This window comes from Balaenoptera ricei, chromosome 15, assembly GCF_028023285.1.
Source record: "Balaenoptera ricei isolate mBalRic1 chromosome 15, mBalRic1.hap2, whole genome shotgun sequence".
In the NCBI taxonomy this organism is placed as follows: domain Eukaryota; kingdom Metazoa; phylum Chordata; class Mammalia; order Artiodactyla; family Balaenopteridae; genus Balaenoptera; species Balaenoptera ricei.
The window spans coordinates 275,821-298,746 of NC_082653.1; the positions used below are offsets into that span (position 1 = coordinate 275,821).

The following is a 22,926-nucleotide window of genomic DNA, read 5'->3' on the forward strand; positions in this document are numbered from 1 at the left end:
CAGTCCCCTCTCCAAATCTGAAGCCAACTGGAAATGAACCCAGGTAATCTGGGGGTGAACAGGGAGTGGCCACAAAGCCATTCTGACCATTCATCACACTGTGGCAGGGGAAATTCAGTAGCGCTTTCCTAAATAAATCGTGCTAATTACCCAGAGTTTAATGTGCTTGTCATTAGAGAACTATTTTCCTGGCTGAAAGGAGATGAGCTGATTTCTATAAACCAAGACAGGGGCTAACTTTCCGCCCCGGCCTCATTTTAAGTGTGGCAGGGCTGCCATCAAGAAACCAGACCCAAGAGAGGAAAACACACTGGAACACACATTCACACACAGTCAGGGTCACACACAAGGTGGCCACCACCTGGCCCCTATCAAGCACAGAGACTAGAGCACCACAGGCCGCAGCCAACAACCCCTGCATATCTGACATCACACGCCCCGGACGGTTCACGCAAACACACACCTTAGAAACAAGAGCTGGAAACTGCCCACTGCAAGCTGCCCTCAATTCCCCAAAACACACCTAGTTTTACCCACGCTACAAATTCAAGGGGAACAAGCGGTCTGCACAGGCTTACTCCAGGTCAGCCCTCCGACCAGCTGGTGCTGAATCTGGAACAAAAGTCAAAAGCAGCATCTCCTCTACAGCTCCAGTGAAGGGAGCAACGCTGTTCTTTTCTCACTTCTGCAACAATGAAAAGCAAACCACCCACAAAAGCTCCATCTTGGCCGTGAGCCCTAGGTGGACTCAGTTTCCCTGGCGTGCCAACCGTTCAGCGTGCCAACCGTTCAGCGTGCAAACCGTTCAGCGTGCAAACCGTTCAGCGTGCAAACCGTTCAGCGTGCAAACCGTTCAGCGTGCCAACCGTTCAGCGTGCAAACCGTTCAGCGTGCAAACCGTTCAGCGTGCAAACCGTTCAGCGTGCCACAAGCCAACGGCGTACACGCCAACACGCTGCCCTGCAGGAGTTTCCCAAGACGGGACAGAGTTAATTCACGTGCCACTCTGGTGCGGCCGCCGAGGCCGTTAAGACTCAGACCCGGGTGGCACCTTGTACCTGCTGCAGGCGGAGGCGGGAAGGCTAGCGCCGCAAGGCCAGCTTCTAGTGGCCCCCTCGCCCTGCACACAGCACCTGCACGCGGCACTCCACGGCGCCACAGAGCACCTGCCCTCACCAAGGCCACACGGCAGGAAAAGGCAGGCGCGAGCTCTACGCCCGAGCACCTCAGCCAGAAGCTTCCCTGACAGAGGCTCCTAGGGCAGAAGCAGCCCAGGCCGGCCGAAGGCCTGGAGAGCGTGCCCCGCCCTCTAAGCCCTCCCAGCCGAGCCCGAGCGAGGCAGCGGCGAGCCCGCCCCCACCTTCAGGTACGCAGCCCGGCGGCGCCGCTCCTGCCGGGCCCGAGGGAGGCTCACCCTTTCGAAGAACCCGCTTCTTGGCGCGGATGTCTGTCTCCAGCTCTGCTGCTCTGATGTAAATCCTAACGGACTGTGGGAGGTGACGGACAGCTTGGGCCACCACGGCCTTGGCTGTGTCCCCAGGCTGCAACCTGGCTGCTTCCAGCCACACATCTTCACTCTGGGGGGCAAAGGGACAGGACAGGCAGCGTACGCGCAGGCTGGTGGGGCGGCAGGCGCCCCCGAAGGGCGCACACGAGCCTCGGAGACAGGGGGGGCCAGGGTCCTCCCACCCAAGGGGCCCGAGGTTTACGGTGAGCTGGGCACCCAGCACGCCTGCGCCAGAGACCCCCTGAAAGCCCCACACGTGGGAGCGTAGCTACAGCACGTCTGTGCCTGTGTGGGAGACACGCCACCACACTGTGAGGAGAGCACAGCCTGCCCTCAGGGTAGGAAGTCAACCCACGACGAGGTGGAGACACACAGGCAGGCAGCCTTGCGTCTGCCTGGGAGGTTCGGATTGATGTTAACGTCCTGGGGGAAGAATTCACAGGGCACCTCTGGCTGTCAGGGTGCCCCAGCCTTCACAGTGAGCGTACAGTCCCTCAGAGGGTCTCAGGACTTTCTGGAGCTGATCTACTCCCACCCCCTAAGAGTCAGGCCCACCTCCAGGTTTCTGACATCGGGGAGGGGGAAGGGCTGGCCAGTCTTGCTCTCTCCAGTTAAGGTTATCTCCCTGTTGAAGCAGCGGCAGTCGGGCTTTCACTCCAAGTAAAAATAAGCAGGAAAAACCCTTTCCCGCTTTCTTCCCCTCCTCGCCTGTCCCACCGCCTGCAGCTTCAACACCAAAAGGCAGGCAATTCCCTCCAAGTCCAGCTCACGCCCACGGCGTCCTGCACGGCCCAGACGCCGAAGCCCCTCAGGGGCCTGGTGCGGCTTGGGGAGGGCGCCCACCTTGGGGCACATCTCTGTCCCCTTCATGATGAGGTTCCGGGCCACCTGCAGCTTCCCAGTGACTTCCTCCAGGCGGGCCGACGCGATCCAGGCTGGCGGGTGGTGAGGGTTTGTCTCCCGAACAGACTTGAGGAGCAGCCTCGCCTTCTTGATGTCGCTGTACAGGCGAGAAAGCACAGGGTCAGGCCGCCACCTGCCGAGGGCGTGCCCGGCCCGGAGGAGGGTGCCACTGCAGACACGACGTCCAAACTGTCACATCGGATGCCCCTGCTGACAGAACCAAGTCAGAACTCAGTCGGCACGCTTCCAAGTCTGCGGCACCTCCACACACACAGGCGTCGAGCCCAAGGTCAAGGTCAGAAACATGGGATGCAATCGGCAAGCTGCTCGCTAGCTCGGCACACACACAGATTTGGAATGTTATCTGTAACAAATTTAATGTCCACGATGAACGGGTACGGATATGCTTTAAACGAGAAATCAAACAATTCCACTCTACCTTTCTTAGAATATCCACATCCTGTTTTGGCTGCATATTTTTCAAATAAAATCCAACACGTTCCCGGCAACCTGAGCCCACCCAGCTGCCGGCCCTGCAGGGTACTCACTTGATGTCCCCTCCATGAGTCGGGATCATGGAATTCAAATCTGTCAGATAGCCTTTGGGGTCAACCACAGTCTGCCCACTCACCGAGTCAGATACCTGCAAGACAGGCCAAGCCCAGCTAGTCGGACAGAGCCAGGAATGCCTGGAACGAGGTCCTCGGAGGGTCCCTGAAGCCCCTTCCCATAATCCCGACTACCAGTGGACACTGGAACTTTTAAGTAAGAAAACAACCTTAACTCAAACAATAGTTTGTAACGATAATAAGCAAATTTCACCCATACAGAACAAAGATTTTATTAAAAAAAGAAAACATAAAAGTCCCAGGGGGAAAAGCCTAACTGACATAAGGTCCATCTAAGAATGAGTGAAACCCAGAAATCACAAAGATTGATGATTTCAACTAACGTTCTTTACATTTTCATGGAGCAGTTCATTGTAGCATTCTCTCAAGTTGTGTCTTAAAGTTACCATGACAACAACAAAAACAAAACCACCTGAGTAAAAAATGGGCAAAAATGCAGCAGGACAAGAAAGGGATGAGAGGAAAAGCGATGGGAAGGAAGAAATAAAACTCCCTTTGTTTGCAGGTAACTTGATTGATTATCTATGTGGAAAATTTGAAAAAATCAACAAAAAACTCCCAGAACTAATAAGTAATTACAGCAGGGCTGCAGGATACAAGGTTAATATCAATCACTATCCTACATACCAGCAATAAATATGTCGAAACTGAAATTAAAAACACAACATTTACAAGAGCACCCAAAATTGTGAAACACAATGGACCCTTGAACAACACAGGTTTGAACTGCGTGGGTCCATTTATACTTGGATTTTTCCCCTCAACACATACCACACCGCTACACGATCTGCAGCTGGCTGAACCGATGGCCATGAAGGGCCCTCGACTGCATACAAGGGTCAGTGCCCCTAACACCCCACACTGTTCAAGGGTCAACCATACCTAGACATTAATCTAACAAATACGTACAAGATCTGTAAGAGGAAAACTACAAAGCCTTAACAAATGAAATCAAAGAAAAACTAAATCAATGGAGAGAGATTCCATGTTCATGCACAGGAAAACTCAGTATTGTCAAGATGTCAGTTCTTCCCAACTTGATCTGTAGATTCAACACATTCCCAATCAAAATCCCCGTATGTTAGTTTGTAGATATTGACAAGCAGATTCTAAAGTTCACATGGAGAGGAGGCAAAGGACCCAGAACAGCCAACACAACATTGAAGCAGAAGAAGAAAGTCGGAGAACACGACCCAACTTAAAGACTTACTATAAAGGTATAGTAATGAAAACAGTGTGGTACTGGCAAAAAAAACTCCTAGACAATAACATAGGAAAAAATCTACATGACCTGAGGTTTGGCAATGACTTTTTAGATACTACATCAAAGACACAATCCATGAAGGTAAGAATTGATAAGCTGGACTTCATTAAAATTAAAAATTTCTGTCTGTGAAAGACACTGTCAGGAGAAGGAAAAGACAAGCTATAGCCAGGAGGAAACATTTGGAAAAGACATATCAGATAAAGAACTGTTATCCAAAATACACAGAGAACTCTTAAAACTCAAGAAAACAAACAACCTGGGGAATTCCCTGGCGGTCTCACTGCCAAGGGCCGGGTTCAATCCCTGGTCGGGGAACTAAGATCCCGCAAGCCGCGCATCTCGGCCCCTCCACCCAAAAAAAAAAAAAAGGGGGCAAATGACTTGAATAGACATCTCTCCAAGGAAGAGATACAAACTACCAATAAGCACATGAAAAGATGTTCAACGTCACCAATCAGGGAAATGCCAACGAAAAACCACCATGAGCTACTACTTCACACCCATGAGGATGGCTACTATCAAAATGCCAGGAATAACCAATATCGTCAAGGATGCAGAGGAACTGGAACCCTTGTGCAGGGCTGCGCTGCTGGGAACCTAACATGGTGCAGCCACTGTGGAAAACAGCATGGTGGTTCTTCAAACAAGTAAACCTAGAATTACCATGTGATCCAGAAATTCCACTTCTGAGGTTATATCCAAAAGAACTGAAAACAGGGACCTGAACAGATATTTGTACACCAAGGCTCACAGCAGCATTAGTCACAATTGCCAAAAGGTGGAAGCAACCCAAGTGTCACGACAGATAACAAGATAAACAAAATGCAGCTTATACATACATACAGTGGAGCATCATTCAGCTTCAAAAAGGAAGAAAATCCTGACACCTGCTACAACATGCGTGAGCCTTGAGGACATAAATGAAAGTATGTGAAATAAACCAGCCACAAAAGGACCAATACTGTATGAATCTATTCATATGAGGTCCCTAGAGCAGTCAACTCACAGAGACAGAAAGTAGGATGGTGGGGCCAGAGGCTAAGGTCGGGGATGAGGAGTAGGTGTTCAATGGGGACAGAGTCTCAGTTTGGGAAGATGAGAAAGTGCTGGAGATGATGGTGGTGACAGGGCACAATATGGATGTACTCAATGCCCCTGAGCTATACACTTAAAAACGGCTAAAACTTTAAATTTTATCTTATACATATCTTAGCACAAAACATTACAATTTTTTCTCTACATTTTACACACAAGTGTGAAAGATAAACAACAAACTAGATCCACGCAACATAAATGAAGCTCAACTTCACCACTCACAAGGATGCAAATTAAGTGGAGGCTTGTTGGAGGGAATGGGCCTCCCAGATTGGCAAAGACAAAGACAAAGGCCCCCTGACCAGAGCTGCCAACGGGGTGGGGGTGGGGGGCGATCGATCGCACAGCCAGCTCCCCCATGTTGCCGAGTGTGAAATGTCGTGCCTTTGAGAGACAATTTGGCACCTAAGTGAAAATACGCCAATCCAACAATTCCACTTTAAAGATACTGTAAAAATATTTACTTAAATCTGCAAAGATAGAAGCACGAGGAGTTCATCAAAACATGGTTTGTGGGACTTCCCTGGTGGCGCAGTGGATAAGAATCCACCTGCCAATGCAGGGAACACGGGCTCAATGCCTGATCTGGGAAGATTCCCACATGCCACGGAGCAACTAAGCCCATGCACCACAACTACTGAGCCCGCGTGCCCTAGAGCCCGCGAGCCACAACTACTGAGCCCGCGTGCCACAACTACTGAAGCCTGAGCGCCTAGAGCCCGTGCTCCACAACGAGAGAAGCCACCACAATGAGAAGCCCGCGCACCGCAACGAAGACTGGCCCCCGCTCACTGCAACTAGAGAAAAGCCTGTGCGCAGCATCGAAGACCCAACACAGCCAAAAATAAATAAATAAATTTATTAAAAAATAAAAAAAAAACATGGTTTGTAACCACGAACAAGCAGAAACCACCCAAAAGGTCCATCAATCAAAGACTAAATCATGATATTCACAATGAACTACTCTCCTATTTATAAAGTAAATACATATCTAGTAACATGAAAACGTGCAATTTTTTGGATCTGTAAGCTACTATTTTTTTTTTTTACTGTAAAATATCTGCTCACCATAAAAAACTCAAGTATAGGCTTCCCTGGTGGCGCAGTGGTTGAGAATCTGCCTGCCAATGCAGGGGACACGGGTTCGAGCCCTGGTCTGGGAAGATCCCACATGCCGCGGAGCAACTAGGCCCGTGAGCCACAATTACTGAGCCTGTGCGTCTGGAGCCTGTGCTCCGCAACAAGAGAGGCCGTGATAGTGAGAGGCCCGCGCACCGCGATGAAGAGTGGCCGCCGCTTGCCACAACTAGAGAAAGCCCTCGCACAGAAACGAAGACCCAACACAGCCATAAATAAATAAAAATAAAATAAATTTAAAAAAAAAACAAAAAACCTCAAGTATAGCAAAAGCTCAATTAAAATTTAAGTTTTCCACTGCAGCAACAGGAATGGTTGAGTACTTCACTCTGCTGTTTTTCTAAGTATGTGTGAAATTTTTCCATAAAAATGTTTAACACAAAGCATTCCGCAGTGGTGTGGGTGCGCCGCCCTGGTCACGTCCTGGCCTGTGCAGATCCACACTCTCTTCAACACACACGACTACTCTGGGTCTGGTTTTCATGTGCATGATGACTCCTTCCCGATTTGCTGGTTCTCTTGACTTTACAGTGCTTTCTATTGTGCAAAAGTTTTTAATTTGTATGTAGCCAATTTGAAAATATTTTCCTTCACGGTTTCTGACGTGCATGTCATATGAGAAAGGGTCTTCACTCTGCCTGGGTTTTCTAGAGCACGGAACCAAGTGCACGCCCCGTAAGGACACAAGGATTCACTAGGGTGCAGGAGGAACACACGTACGTTTAACTTTTATGTAAAGAGGGAAGGGCATTAAGCGACATCAACAGTAAGCACGTGGCTTGTCACGAGTGCCTGTCTGGGCTGCTCCTCAGGCAGCCCTCTGTCACCTGCCACAGACCCCAAGCCCCAAGGGAGCAAGAGAACCGCATCAGGTGGCCCTTTGCTGCCGGCACCGAATGCAGCACACCTGTGCCCGCCCTCCGGGTCGACACACGCGCCAGCCTGAGTGCAGAATCCCGTCACACTGTGTAATGGGACAGGGAACTGGACATGTCACAGGTCTGTTTTAACATGTGACGAAGCACTTCAAATGGTGAACTTTTCACAGATATAAATTAGTTTTATAAGCAAAACCAAAAATTCTTTAATATAATCTGTAGGAAAATGACGCATGACACAACCTCTCACCTGGCTCAGCCTCATGTCCATCAAAGTGTTCCTGGCTTGGCCGATCTTCCTCATGTCCAGCTCACCTGTGCCGGGTGTCATCAATCCAGGTGTCATCCCACCTGGGTATGGAGTGTTCAGTCCGCCTGGATAGGGTGTGTTCAGACCTCCAAATTGCTGGGGGAAGCAAGGACAAAACGCTGGCTTGCATCTGCATGCATTTCATTCTCACCTCTGGAAACTCTTTCCACTGGACCCCGACATCTGGACCAGCGGACAGACTCAGCCGCAGCACAGCCGCAGCACAGCAGGAGCACGTACTCCGGCTCCTCCAGCGCCGCCCCCACCCCCCCGCACTGATCTGTCCGACCAGACACAAGGAGCCCCGTGTGCCTTCTCTGTGGGTGCTCACAGTCTGCCGGGGATCTACTGACGTGTGGTTCTCTCCAGTCTGTAGATGCTTGGCAAAGAAACTGTCGGGAACAGGGGTCAGCTTCTCATAGCGGGGGTTCCGCTGGCGCTTGTTTCTGGCGTCGCCGACCTCAGGGATGCTCAGCCACTCTTCTTCTGTGACTTCTGCCAACTTCCTCTGGGAACACCCGGCCCCCAAACATTAATTCTCTGGCAGAATTGCACATGCACAAGAAAAATTATGTTCTCCCTGACCCCTATCGCCCAAATCATGATGCCTTAAGGACTCTGATGCAGACATGGTTTATCTACTTCCCTTAGAAAAATCAACCTGTTGGATCTGCTCTACTTCACTCAGATGTAAATTGTTCTGTCAAAGCCCAGGGAACACAGTTCAGAAAACGTGATGCCTAAATGGACATAGTTACAAAGTTACAAAGAAAATCAGCCCCTCTGTCCCCCCTTTTCTGGGGAGGAGAGCTTTTCTGCACACACATGTAGGATTCAGCACACCCAAGCAGGGCCCTTCTTCTCCCCCCGGAATGAAAGAAAGAGCAGAGCGAGCACAGCTGTGATCCAGAGCGTCTGTCCTCCGCTGGGAAGCCCACGAGGGACAGCCGGCCACCCATCTGCTCACTTTGAGATCTGAGAACTGCTGCTGGATTTTGGGGCGCTCCATACGGTATTTCTCAATTTCTTCTTTCTCCCTTTGCTCCCTAGAAGTAAAATGTGTGCACATATTAGAAATCCTGGATGTCCATTCTGAAACAAAGTCACTTTATTATCCTTCCTACTTAAATCACCAAAAAGAGTAATTCCAGGGCTTCCCTGGTGGCGCAGTGGTTGAGAATCTGCCTGCCAAAGCAGGGGACACGGGTTCGAGCCCTGGTCTGGGAAGATCCCACATGCCGGAGCGACTAGGCCCGTGAGCCACAACTACTGAGCCTGCGCGTCTGGAGCCTGTGCTCCGCAACAAGAGAGGCTGCGACAGTGAAAGGCCCGCGCACCGCGATGAAGAGTGGCCCCCGCTCACCGTAACTAGAGAAAGCCCTCGCATAGAAACGAAGACCTAACACAGCAATAAATAAATAAATAAATAAATAAATAAGTCAGGAGCTCTTTAAAAAAAAAAAAAAAAAGTAGTTCCACACACTAAGCAGTTAAATCAAATCTATTTTAAGGCAACAATGGATACATTCACAAATATCTCAACTCGCTACCAGATGAAAACATGCAGAACTCACTAAAATAAAAAGCAAGTTGTCTTACTCCATTAAATACTTGCATTTGAACACAAGTATATTTACTGCTTTAAAATTCTATAAAATCCCAAAGGTAGGGCCATCCTCTGAATAACTCAGCTCAGAAGAAAAGCTGAACCGTTGTCCTAGTTGCCCATCCAAATGGGTTCCTGGTGACTTAGGACCAGGTCATATGTGAACACAAAGAGCCGTGGGCAATGGTGACAAAGTGTCGACCAAGTTAGGCAAACCGGAGTAGACATGAGCCCAGCAGCTAGGGCTTCCCAACGCTGAGATTTATATTTCCCTCCATAAGGTTAGACAGGAACTTGAATGCGTTGTGAATAATGACGTGCTTGGAAAAGACAAACACCTCTCGACCGGCTGGAGACAGCCTGGCATCACAGCTCCTGATGGGAAGCAACTCGCACAGATACCGTCAGGTTTTCTGGCCAAAGATGTTCCACCTGATCTGAATCAAGCCTCAGGCTCCAACTTCCAATCCACAGGAAACGCTGAGAGCGTAACAAGTAAAAGGGTGCCATGAGGAGGTGGGCAGTCATTCCATAAAGGGGGGGTGGCGGCTAGGAGACATGCCCGAGGAGTGGTGCTGATTGCGGCATGGCTCGTCAAAGGCAGTCCTACGACGTTCTGGGGACAAGCAGGGAACGGTGGATGTGGACCGGCTGCCGGGTAACAAGGATGGACTGCTCAGCGCCAGGGCGAACGGACCCCAGCGGGACCCAGCAAAGCCCACCTGCAGAAGCAGAAGCAGCGAACGTGCAAACCGAATAGCGCAGACTCCGTGCGGGCACATGCCTGTCTGCTGCGCGGTTCTTTCTGCTTTTTTGTATTGTGAAAAGTTTTCAAAAGCCAACCACTTCCCTAAAACCACTTAATACAACAACTTTCTGTATGTATCCACATCACTCAGATTTTTTTAATGAATGAATTCCAGAAGATTGGACTCAAGTCTTCTTTAATATGCAAAACCACCTAATTACGATACGTATAAATTCATGCACATTGATTAAATAACGTGCTTTTATTTTTTTATTTTTTTTATTTTTTTTATAATTGCCTTACAATGGTGTGTTAGCTTCTGCTTTATAACAAAGTGAATCAGTTATACACATACAATATGTTCCCATATCTCTTCCCTCTTGCATCTCCCTCCCTCCCACCCTCCCCATCCCACCCCTCTAGGTGGTCACAAAGCACCGAGCTGATCTCCCTGTGCTATGTGGCTGCTTCCCACCAGCTATCTATTTTACATTTGGTAGTGTATATATGTCCATGACACTCTCTTACCCTGTCACATCTCACCCCACCCCCTCCCCATATCCTCAAGTCCATTCTCTAGTAGGTCTGTGTCTTTATTCCCGTCTTGCCACTAGGTTCTTCATGGCCTTTTTTTTTTTTTTTCCCTTAGATTCCGTATATATATGTTAGCATACTGTATTTGTTTTTCTCTTTCTGACTTACTTCACTCTGTATGACAGACTCTAACTCCATCCACCTCATTACAAATACCTCCATTTCATTTCTTTTTATGGCTGAGTAACATTCCATTGTAAAATAACGTGCTTTTAAAAAACTCCCCTGAAGAACGGTACTTCACTCTTCTAATATGATTTTGAAAAAGCTAAAAATTCTACAAGTTATGAAAAGAAAACTGTATGTATAATGAGCAATAGAAAGAAAAAAGTATACCCTGAGAAAACCATAATTCAAAAAGAGTTGTGTAACAAAATGTTCACTGCAGCTCTATTTACAATAGCCAGGACATGGAAGCAACCTAAGTGTCCATCATCGGATGAACAGATAAAGAAGATGTGGCACATATATACAATGGAATATTACTCAGCCATAAAAAGAAACGAAATGGAGTTATCTGTAGTGAGGTGGATGGAGTTAGAGTCTGTCATACAGAGTGAAGTAAGTCAGAAAAAGAAAAACAAATACAGTATGCTAACACATATATATGGAATCTAAGAGAAAAAAAAAAAAAAGGTCATGAAGAACCTAGTGGTAAGACCGGAATAAAGACACAGACCTACTAGAGAATGGACTTGAGGATATGGGGAGGGGGAAGGGTAAGCTGTGACAAAGTGAGAGAGTGGCATGGACATATATACACTACCAAACGTAAAATAGATAGCTAGTGGGAAGCAGCCACATAGCACAGGGAGATCAGCTCAGGGAGATCAGCTCAGGGCTGTGTGATCACCTAGAGGGGTGGGATAGGGAGGGTGGGAGGGAGGGAGATGCGAGAGCGAAGAGATATGGGGACATATGTATATGTATAACTGATTCACTTTGTTATAAAGCAGAAACTAACACACCATTGTAAAGCAACTATACTCCAATAAAGATGTTAAAAAAAAAAAAAAAAAAGAAAGAAAAACGTAAACCAAAATGTTAACTGTCACCTTCCAGGCTTGTGAATAAACATTATGCTCTTACTTACACTTAATCTTATCGTCCTAATATTCTAGAGTGAGAATGCATTCTTTTTGTAGTAAAAAATATAAAAATGTTATAAAGCAATAAAACTTATCATAGTTTGCAAGATCCTATGTTGACTTTGCATATATTTCCCCAGAAAACGACAAGGAATCAGAAAGTTGCCAATGAGGTAACATCAGTAGGACAGACGTGCTGGGCCAAGTTCAGTCCAACACACCCACCTGAGAGCCCCAGAGGGAAAACAGGAGGGCTCTGAGAGGGAGTGGTCTTCCCCCAACGGACCCCCAGGAACAGAGGGTGCCCCTCCCTCAGCCTGCCTGGGCCTCGCACCCTCCAGCTCACTGGAGTCCGTCCCCACCAGCCCAGCTCAACAATGACGTGTGCAATAAGATTCTCAAGACACAGCCGCATGCCCACGAGGACCGCGATGGTCATTTGCCATCTTCAGTGAACCTCCAAATTACTTAATATACACTCATCGACATCACCACGCCCATTTCAAAGATGGTAACCCTGATGCATAGGCAGAATAATCCCCCAAATTCTGTCGATTTCTGGGAAGTCAAACATGGAGTTCCTAAGCTCTCCACTCCAGTCCCCAGGCCCCAAGGCTACTCTGCAACAGTCCAGGGTTTTCCAAGTGTGGCTGCCACAGACCAAGCCCCAGGCAGCCTCAAAGCTGAGCAGACACACGTCCTATTCTTGCAACTTTTCTCCAAGTCTGAAATAAATCGAAACAAAACTTTTTGGGACTTCCCAGGCAGTCCAGCAGTTAAGACTCTGCGCTTCCACTGCACGGGGCACGGGTTTGATCCCTGGTCGGGGAACTAAGATCCCGCAGGCCACGCGGTGCAGCCCAAAAACAAACAAACAAACACACACTTTTTTTTAAGTTGGATAAACACAGCATGAAGAGCGATAATTTGTCTTACCTTCTCTCTTTCCTTCTTTCATCCATCCTTTTATCCAGGGCTGCATAGATAGCATCTGCTTCCTCGTCATCTTTCTCGTAGGGCCCACTTGAGAAGAGGCTCCCAGCATAGCCGTTAAACTGAGAACCAAACAACACACTTAGAGTGTCAGCTTTTCTCCAATACAACCCCCACCAACAGAAACATCAATAGAACACATCTAGCTGCAAAATGCTTGCTCAACAATTTTTTTCAATCAGTCGAACCCAAACTGAAGGATAGCAAAATAGCTGATGAGTACTCTTCAAAATTGCCAAGGGCATGAAAGAGAGAGTACCCACACCAACCAGAGGACACTAAGGAGGCACAACTAAATGCAAGGTGGGGTCCTGGGCCAGAAGTAGGACACAGGTGGAAAAACCAGTGGAATTCAAGTAAGATCTACAGGTTAGTTAATATTGCTGCGTCAGTGTTAATTTCCTGGTTTCAATAACAGTACTAGGGTGCATATACCCAATTCAATATCCTGGGATAAACCATAATGGAAAAGAACGTATACATCTGTATAACTGAGTCACTTTGCTGTACAGCAGAAATTAATACAACACTGTAAATCAACTATACCTCAAAATAAAAACAAAAATAAAATAAATAAAAATTTAAAAAATAGGGACTTCCCTGGCGGTCCCGTGGTTAAGACTCTGTGCTTCCACTGCAAGGGGCACTTGTTCGATCCCTGGTCGGGGAACTAAGATCCCACATGCCATGCGGTGTGACCAAAAAAATGAAAATTCTTAAAAATTTAAAAATAAAATAATAATAATAGTACTAGGGTCATGTGAGATGGGGAGAAACTTGTGAAGAGTATGCAGGAAGTCTCCATATTATTTTTGAAAGTTCTCTGTAACTTTAAAATTACTCGAAATTGAATTTTTAAAAAACTTTTCTCTGAGGAAAAATGTTGTAATATATCTGTAGAACACTTCAATAGACCAAACATGAATTCATTAAGAAAATAAGCACTAAAGCAAAAGAAGGTAAATATTACCAATTCCACTTAAAATTTTCATCATTAAAGACCAGCCAAGACACAACACCAACGCAACAGTGCTAATATTTGCAAGTGCATCTCTTCTGAAGAGACCACAAAAAGGCACATCTCTTTATACCTTTCCTGCTCCCCTCTCAAACTCCGTTTGAGCTATCCCCTACCCCCTGACTAGCTGAAGTAGTCAATGTACCCAGCACTCCAAGCCACTCATCACAGATGCCAACAGCACACTGGGTTAAGAGCATGCACGCTGGCCGGGGGGCCCCTCACAAGTCACCTCATCATAGTTGGTGTCATTCAGATCCTCGTCATCGTCATCCGCGGCCTGGCTCTTCTTCATCTGGTCCCCGACAGTCCTCTTGCCTGGGGGCGCATGGCGGTCATCCACAGGATCATTGGCATCCCGGGCAGGCCCGATGTCCGAGCGGGTGGTGAAGCCAGTGGCACTGCAGGAGACCCCAAGATGCCCATTTATCTGAGTGGCCTTGTTCCTGTGCCAAGACCCTCCACAGCTGTCACCTAATGACACCTTTTTTTCTAACTCCTCTGGGAAACCTCCAAAGAGCCCAGAAGCAGTGAACTCCACACAGCTGTCCTCTTCAAGAGAGAAACCTGAGAAGGTTGTGAGGCTACCTTCTGCCACCCCACATTCTCCTTGAGGGAGATTCCCCCGGGCACCAGGCCTCTCTGCTCCCAGGTCACAGTCTCCCGTTCCCAACAATCTGCCAATCAGCCCTCTGTCTGAATCCAACCAGGCCCCCAAACCCAACGTGGCCCAGTCGGAGTTCCTCTTCTGCGCCTGCCCTACGGTTGCTCTGGGTTGTTTCAGCCGATGGTGGCAGTGCCGTCCCAGGCACCACGGCATCAGCTTTGCCTTCCTCTCCCTCCCATCTGTCTCTAAATTCTGCGGGGTCTACTGCCAAAATCCCTCCTCCGAGACCATGACTCCCATCACGGCTGGGATCCAAGTTAGCTACCCCCGCGCGTAGCTTTCCTCTGCTTCAACACAGCTCTGAGCACGGCGTACTGAGGTGTCTACTTCTGCAGTGCCTACGGGGGCTCTGGGCCCTCTGCTCCCGCAGCGCCACGCCACCCACCGCACGTCCCACCCACACAGACTCCTCACAGTTCCTTCCTCTTCCTCCACGCCTCATCTTCCTTCTCAAACGCCCAACACGCAAAGCATCAGTTTCTCCTCTAACCCTGCCACATCTGTACACCCCTACGTCCTCCTTCTGAACTTGGCGCAGATGTTGACCGCGGGAACCCCAGAGTTCTAAATCTGTTCCTCTTTATGCACTTATTTATGCAACCACCTCGTCTCCCCTAGTAAACCGCAGGTCCTCCGAAGACACTGTCAAGATCTTAGACTTGTGTGCGCCCCAGATTCTAAAGTCCATAACGCTGGACATAATACTCCCAACAAGAGAAACCTGATCAAATGAATAACAAATAAACAGGGTGACGATGCCTGCTCACGTACTCGACAATACGTGGTGGTCATCTGACCTGGGGGACCCAGTCACAAGGCTCACAGATGCCATCCCCACCCCCGCGGAGCAGAGAGTCTGAAGCAGCAGCAATGTGACCACCAGCACCTCAGGGGAAGAATAAGGTACCACCGTGAGAGGCCACACAGAGGATTCCAGCCCGGATCGTGGGGAGAGAATCAGTCACGTTCAGGACAAGGATGGGGGGGGGGGGGGGGCCGGTCTGCCCGGCCTGGTGGGGGGAGGGTAGCCACGGTACTCCGACTACATGACGGAGATTTACGTCCTCGCCACGGCAGACTCGCAAGACGGTGCTGCCATCCACCCCGGGGACAGAAACCGGGCTCAGAGCCGTCGCTTCAAGCCCAAGCGTCCCGCCTCCTAGGAGCAGACAGCCTCCCTCGGGTCTGCCCTAACCCAGAGCGCCGTTCTTCCCACCAAGATCAGGCCAACCCCGCGCCATCCCTGTTCTCGTCCTCCCCGTCGCTGTCGGCGGCCGCCCAGACCCGGGCCCCTTCCCCCAGCGCGCGGCCCGCCCCAGGCCTCACCCGCGGCCCAGCCCCGGCACGTAGCCGAGCGGGGCGGGCATGCCCAAGAACGGCTTCTTCTTCTTGTTCATGGCGCCGGTGACGCCGACGGCCAAGAAGGGAAGGGATGGAGGCCGCGGCCGGAGGCGAAAAACCACAGACGTCCGAAGCTCTGTAACAGGAAGGATCACGGCCCGCGTCACCCGCACCCCGGAAGCAGAGCTCGTGGTCCCACGTAGCCCCGCCCACCGCGGATTCCCTGGGCGGAAGTTTCCGAAACTCGACTTCCGGCGGCTCCCGGCGGCTCTGGACCGAGGCTAAGGGGACAGAGACGCGGCGAGCGCATGTGCTGTAGCGCCCGCTCCTGGTGCGGCGGGCAGGCGATGTGCTCCTGGACTAGCCCTGGGGGACCTCAAAACTGAGCAGGGGCGGCCCTGCTTACTGCGTGTTTTCGATGCATTTCCGAGACCTGCCTGTACGAGCAGGACCCATGGGTCCCCTTCCTCCCTGAGCCTCCCACCCTGCCCTTCAGAGTCGCCTTGGCCGCGGGGTAGGGCCTAACACACCTGAGCAGGCTGCACACCTAGCCGACTGTGTAGGGCTTGTGCGGGGTGTATGTGCCCTGATCGCGGCACAGACTGCTGCCCTAGCTCTCCGCGCTCAGATTCCTGGGCCCAGTTCGGGCCCCGCCCACACCCCCACGATACCCTGAACATTCCGGTGATTCCGGTGACCGTGGGAGCCCAGACCCTAGAGAGCTAATTGACGAAAATAAATAAATGCAGCAGAACAAGTCAGTATGTGGGCATGGGCGGTCACAGCATGTGGGTGAATTCCGTGTGTGTTGGTGCGCACGGGTGCAAGTCCGACCACCCGTGCTCATATTTTAGGTGGACGCGCAGGACTGTTACCTGGATACATGACTGTGTGTCCATGTGCACCTTTGCTGAGGTGGCAGTGGAACATTCTTTGGTCCCCACATACACCTGGGGAGAGCCCTTGGGCTCTTGGCAGAGCAGGCAAAAAGCTGGTCACAAGTCTAGCCTTCTGCTGGAGCAGGCAGCCCCCAGCCCACCCTGACACTTCTCACTGGAGTCCTGAAGCAAGCACATCCCTCCTGCCTGCTGCAGCCCCCTCGGAGTTTCTCTCTCCTCCCTGTCCCCAGCCTACCCCTTTTCGGTGCCACATCCTGGGCACTGAGCCAGATTCTGGGGCTACAGAGGGAAGGGGAGAGACCCTGATGTCCTCCTGAAGTTCACAGAGTGGGGAGGGGGAGGTAAGAGAGGGTCAAACTGGCTTCTCTGGGGAAGCAAGTGCCCATTCGATGGAGAAACCTCCAGAGAGGCCTGGAGAATGCATGAATAAAGGAATCAGTAAGTAAATTGACAAAGGAGAATGGAGGGAAGTGGTGGGTCTGGCCCCTGACCTAGGCCCCATGGGGCAGAGGGTCCCAGGAGCAGGTAGGACACCCCCTCCTCTCCATACGCAGAGAGGACTAAGGCACCCTCAGATGCTCCTGCAGACGCCTGGACCCCGGGCGGCCGCACAGAGTCACTCGTCCTTGGAGCCATGCCCAGGTGCGCACAGCCGCCCCTTGCCCTGGCAGACGCCCTCCGCGCTCGCACATCCGCGCGCCGCCGACACCCCTCGGAGCTCCCGGAGCGCGCCCCGCTCTCAGGGCTCGGCAGCAGGTGCCTCGCCGCGCAGACTCGCCGGGCGCGGGGACCGGCTCGGGCGCGGGGCCGGCTGGGGCGGGGCAGCGGCGCGCGTTCCCCGCCGGCCACACGGCCGCCCTGCGCCCGGCGAGGGGCGTGTGCACCGGCTGGGGACCCGCGGGCCCCATGTTCACGGAGCTGAGGCCCAAGCCGAGCCCCCCGCGAGGCCGCGCCGGGGCTGTGCGCGCCGGCTTCGGGGAGCAGCGGGATGTGGACGGTGAGCAGGGCTGGACCCGGGCGCGGAGCTGTCGCGGTCTGGGGGCTCGAGGACCGGAGGGACCAGGGCCGGCTCCTAGCGAACTCCGAACTGCAGCCGCGCTAGGAGTAGGGGGCGCGTCCCGGCCGAACGGGGTTCCCGGTGTCTTTATCCCGCGCTGGGGCGAGGGCGGGGGGGGGCGGGCGGCGGTCAGGCCTCGGGAATCTGCGCCCCCTGGTTTGGGGGAGGTGACCCGCCGAGGCTCCTGTCCCCAGGCTAGCACCACCCTGCGGTCACCTTTTCCTTCGCGCGGAGAAAACCTTCCCCGGCCCCTGCAGTGGGGCCCAGAGAGGGTCCCCGCCCCATTTCCTCCTGGAATTCTGACGTTGGGGCTGGAAAGGAGGGACGGACCGACAGCCGGACGGAGAGCCCTCCCCCAGCGCGGGCAGGAAATGGGCGGGGCCCGGCTGGCCCAGGACAGGTGCGGCGCGGGCAGAGGCATCCGACTGGTTCTCCCGCCTGGAGGCCCCTCCAGGCGAAGCCCTGCGACCCGGGCGCCCGTCCCCCGAAACGTGCCTGCTTAGAATGAGTCTCCTCCCACCGTACTAGAACCACCCTCGGCCGCGCCCTCTGTCTGACCCCAGACCTCAAATTTAGAGTTGCCATCCAATTCCAGAAAGTTGCGAGACTGGGGAAGGAGGAGGGGGAGGAAGATGTGGGTTTCCCTCATTACTGAAACCTCCTGGGCACACCACCAAGCCCTGCCCTCAGTGGGGGTGAGGGGCTGTGTCTGTGGTAGCCGGGTCACTGACTCTCCTGCTGAGGGGGTGCGGGAAGGACCCCGGCCTGGGAACCCGATCCTGCCTGCTGAGTCAGGGCGCGGATGCTGTAAGATGGGCCAAGGCTGGGCCCTGCTTCCTGTCTCTCCCCAGGGCTCTGTTGACTCGTGGACACCACACGGAGCCTTCATCCATCCATTCAGTCATTCACCGTGTTTCTGGGCACTTCCTGTGTCCCGAGACCTGTGCAAGGCCTTGGGAGGAGTCAGTCCGGGTGTCACCCTCCCCTGACTCCTGTCAGCAACCAGCACAGAAACGATGGTAAAACTAAAACGCGATGAGCGTAACGAAGCTGGCGTGGGAAGAGAAAGCACAAGGCGTCAGCCTGGGTCCCCGAGCGCGTGGTTGCAGCCTGCGTGCCTGCGCTGCCGCTGCCGCGCACAGGAGCTGCCCTGGGCCGGGGGGCCTGCAGGAAGGGGGAGCAGGAACCTTGTGGGCTTGCCCAGAGTTCAGGCTTCTTCTTGTTCACAAGTCACAGCCAGTGAGCATAGCAGGACAGAGGCCAAGCCTCCAACGAACGCCAGGTGGGGCTGCAGGGACCAGGTGCCTTCGACGACGTGGGCAGGCAGCCCAGCCACAGGGGTCTCCCCAGCGCACAGAGTGTCCCAGGACGCGGGGGCCGCGTTTCCTCACAGGCAAGCCTGTGCGTGCGTGCGCCCTGGTCTGATGTGGCTGTGCCAGCCCAAGGAGAAGGTCAGGGGCGTCCCAGGAGAGCCCCAGCTGGTTCTGAGTGCGAGGCTCCCTGGTGGGCATGTCTCTCTCTAATTAAACAGAATCCATCCTGCTCCCCAGAGCACAGACTATGCTTCTGGAAGGTGGAGTCCTCAGGACAGCTCGCGCACACTTCCTTCTCTTTGGGGAGGCTTGGGAACCCCTAATTGGGAACGTGCCTCTCCTCTTCCGTGGAGGGAAGATGGGCTGAGCAGGAAGCCAGATCACAGGGAGGGAGGCCCTGCCCCTGACCGCTGTGACCAGGCACCCCTGCTCTGCAGCCACTGCCCACTTCAGCTTCTGCCGGACCCTCCTGGAGCACACGGTGTCGGCCGAGAGCATCCCCTGCCCCCTGCCTCGGACCCAGGGCACCAGCCTCACGTGGCACGACTCCCGCAGCCAGAGGGCAGCTGGCAGCCGGCAGGTCAAGCTCCTTCAGCAGCCCGGCACCGAGGCCCCCCAGGTACCCACCCACACACTACACCCACCTCAGCCCCTGCCCTCCTTGCCACCCCACTCCACCGGCCACCCCTCTTCCCACAGGGCCGGCTGTACTCTGACCACGATGGCCTGTACCACACAAGTCCCTCCTTGGGTGGCCTGACGAGGCCCGTGGTCCTGTGGAGTCAGCAGGACGTCTGCAAGTGGCTCAAGAAGCACTGTCCCCACAACTACCTCGTCTACGTGGAGGCCTTCTCCCAGCACGCCATCACCGGTGCCGTGGGGGCTGGCGGGCTGGGGTGTGGCAGGGGCCGGCTCCCCGGAGAACCTCCTCCCCCTCCCCTCTCTCTTCTGCTTCCTCCCCAGTCTGCCTCTCCGTCTGGGTCTTTGTCTCTGTTTCTGTCGCCACCTGTCTTTGCTCTGCTCAGCCTCTATTCCTCCTTGCCCTCCCTCCGCCTCTCTCCCTCGCTTGCCCTGTCTCTCTGAGTCTCTCTCTGCATCTCTGTCTCTGCCCACCCGACCCATTTCTTTCTCTCTCTCCCTTCTCTCTCTCCGCCTTTGCTCTCGAAGCCCCTTGGATGGCAACCTCGGCTCAACCCCTCTCCCCTCCCTCCCAGGCCGGGCACTGCTGCGGCTGAACGCGGAGAAGCTGCAACGGATGGGGCTGGCGCAGGAGGCGCAGCGGCAGGAGGTGCTGCAGCAGCTGCTGCGCCTGCAGGTGCGCGAGGAGGGGCGGAGCCTGCAGCTGCTCAGCCAAGGTCAGTGGGAGGAGCCAGGAATGCCCACAGGTTCAGAAAGGCCTGGGGGGGGGGCTGGGCCTCGAGGTCCCGGAGTGCAGGGTGGGTGGGTTGACCTCAGGAGGGTGGCCGGGGACCCCAGTAAGGGCTGTCCTGCACCTGGGGCAAGAGGGGATGATGCCAGAGGCCCCCGACCCTCCTCACCCCCATTCACCCCATAGCTTCCTTCGGAAACATGTCCTAGCTGCTGCCTAGGCTTGAACGCCGGACCTCAGCACTGTGACCGGAGCCCCTGACGAGGACGAGGCAGAGCCGGCCGTGCAGCCCCTCTCAGACCCCGCGTGAGGCCCCAGGGGCCAAGCCCAGCCCCAGCATCGCCACCTCCAGCCACCTCTGGGTGTGCGCTCCGGGCTGTGCCTGCGAGTGGGCGGGCGGGCGGGCGGGCAGGGGCTGCCTGAGTGGGGCCCTTCCGCCCGGGACCTGAGCCCAGGCCCACCCCCTGGTGCTGCTGGCAGCATGCAGGACAGTCGCCCGGAGCCGGAGCCGGCCTGGACACCCCCCCCCCCCGGACTCCCAAGGAGTCTGTTTATTTACATTCCCTTCCCCTGCGCCCTCCGCGCCCGCTGAGTCACGCGTCTTCTAAGCATCCTGCCCTCTCCCGGGGCCAGAGGTCTGCCCCCTCGCCCCGTTTACGCCCTCCCCCGGCCTCTAGAGGACTGCCCGCACAGGTGGGGTAAGCTGCCAAGGCTCCCTCTGGTGTGTGCCCCTCCCCTGCCCTTGCCCAGAGAATGGTCATCGGCCCAGCCCAGCCAGCCACCGTGCCAAGTGCTCTCACGCATTTTTGAAACCCTTACCACGCCCCCATCTACTCATGGGGACTGGACACACGCCCAAGACCTGACCCCCAGGAGGACCCCACGCCCAGTGCCCAGCACCAGGCTCACCTGTGTCCTGGCCTTAGGCTGGGGGACAGCTCCCTCCTCCCAGGGTCATGGAGACTGCCTTCCAGGCTTAGTCATGGGTGGGCGTTCCCACTGCCCCTTTCCCAGGAGAACCCGGATCCACACAAGAACTGTTGCGACAGCTGCACCCCCCCATGCCCACCCAGTGGAGACCCAGCCAGCACCTGAGCAACCGCTCCGTGGGCCCAGCAGAGGGGTAGCTAGGGCAGTCCTGGCAGCCCCACCCTCTTGCACCTCTGCCCACTCAATCCCCTAGGGGATTCTGAAAATCTTGGGGACAGATGAGGCTGAGCCACCAGACCCCAATCCGTGCCCTGTGCCAGCCTCAGGATGGGAGGTTGGTTGTTGCAGGTCCCATGTGGAATTTGAACAACTGGCCTGGTGCCCCCCATCCCGTGTGCCTCCCCATGGGAGGCCCCTCATCCTGCCCGGCTGCCCTGAATATCCCTGGCCACCTCGTGCCATCACGACACGACCCTTTCCAGGGAGCGCTTCCTGTCTCTCTCCCCTTTTCCCTCCCTGTCTTGGACCCTCAGCCCCGCTGTGTTCCTGTCTCATCTTCCTTGTTTTGCGCTTTTTTATATTCTGACAAAAAAATGAGAAGTAAACTTGGTTCTCAAGTGCCGTGAGTGTGGTGTCTGACTCTGGCCACCCAGGCATGTGGGGGACACTCAGAGCCTTGAGTGGGGCCTGGGCCTGGGAGGAGGGGGCGCCGGGCCAGCTGCCTCCAGCTGGGGCCACCAGGGGGCAGTGGTGTCCCGTCCTGGTGGGGCGCCTGTTTACCCCAGGCCCCTGCTGGCCCCAGCTGCCCCATGGGCCGCACCCAGAGGCATGGACACAGGTGTGTTAGGTTCCTGGGGCTGTTGTGACAGATGACCACGACGGGGAGGCTTAACACAACAGAAACGAACTTTCTCACTGTTCTACAGGCCACAAGTCTGGAATCCAGCAGGGCAGCACTCCTTCCTGGGCTCAGGAAAGAACCCTTCCTCGTCTCTCCAGCTTCTGGGGGCTGCCCTGGGGGGATCCCTGGGCTCATGGACACACCACTCCATCCTGGATTCCGGGGTTACATCACCTCTTCCTAAATCTCCAAATCTCTGCCAAATCTCCCTCCTACAAGGACACTTGTCACTGGACATAGGGCCCACCTGGATAATCCAGGATGATCTCTTCATTTCAAGATCCTTAACTTAATCACGTCTGCAAAAACGTTATTCCAAATAAGGTCCCATTCATAGGTTCCAGGGATCTGAAGTGACTATCTTTTGGGGATCCCCATTTAGCCCCCCACACAAGTGAAAGCCCTGACATAAGAAACACATGTCACAGCACATGCCCCCACACATACCCACACAGCAACCAGACACACAAATACTAACACAGAGGCATAAACCGAGCCCTGCAGTCTGGACACACATGCACCAACACACAGAGACACGATGACACCAGCATCCAGACACACAACACACTGACACACAGGGTCCCAGCATCCCATGACCTCCTAACATACAGAAAAACACCAGGCACAGTGCACCCCATACACAACACACACAACATCACACGTTGCCCTGACATGC

At 53.6% G+C, this 22,926-nt stretch overlaps 2 protein-coding genes across 2 annotated transcripts in view; one reads left to right on the forward strand and one right to left on the reverse strand.

Annotated features, from left to right (window-relative positions):
- PRPF6 (pre-mRNA processing factor 6) overlaps positions 1–18,028 on the reverse strand; it is a 38,740-nt gene extending 20,712 nt beyond the window's left edge. Inside the window, exons 1-10 of the mRNA XM_059898546.1 lie at positions 17,954–18,028; positions 15,767–15,917; positions 14,006–14,174; positions 12,699–12,817; positions 8,694–8,772; positions 8,058–8,234; positions 7,667–7,822; positions 2,959–3,053; positions 2,351–2,507; positions 1,415–1,577 (exon numbers count right to left, since the gene is read on the reverse strand). Of these exons, the coding sequence (XP_059754529.1) occupies positions 1,415–1,577; positions 2,351–2,507; positions 2,959–3,053; positions 7,667–7,822; positions 8,058–8,234; positions 8,694–8,772; positions 12,699–12,817; positions 14,006–14,174; positions 15,767–15,837 (1,186 nt within the window). The 5' untranslated portion in view covers positions 15,838–15,917; positions 17,954–18,028. The remainder of the gene's footprint in view (positions 1–1,414; positions 1,578–2,350; positions 2,508–2,958; positions 3,054–7,666; positions 7,823–8,057; positions 8,235–8,693; positions 8,773–12,698; positions 12,818–14,005; positions 14,175–15,766; positions 15,918–17,953) is intronic.
- SAMD10 (sterile alpha motif domain containing 10) lies at positions 17,315–21,970 on the forward strand. The gene is given in 6 exon segments (XM_059898548.1): positions 17,315–17,531; positions 17,534–17,677; positions 19,488–19,669; positions 19,750–19,921; positions 20,265–20,405; positions 20,606–21,970. Coding segments are annotated over 6 exon segments (879 nt in total). The 3' UTR covers positions 20,629–21,970.
- Positions 21,971–22,926: the final 956 nt, after the last annotated feature.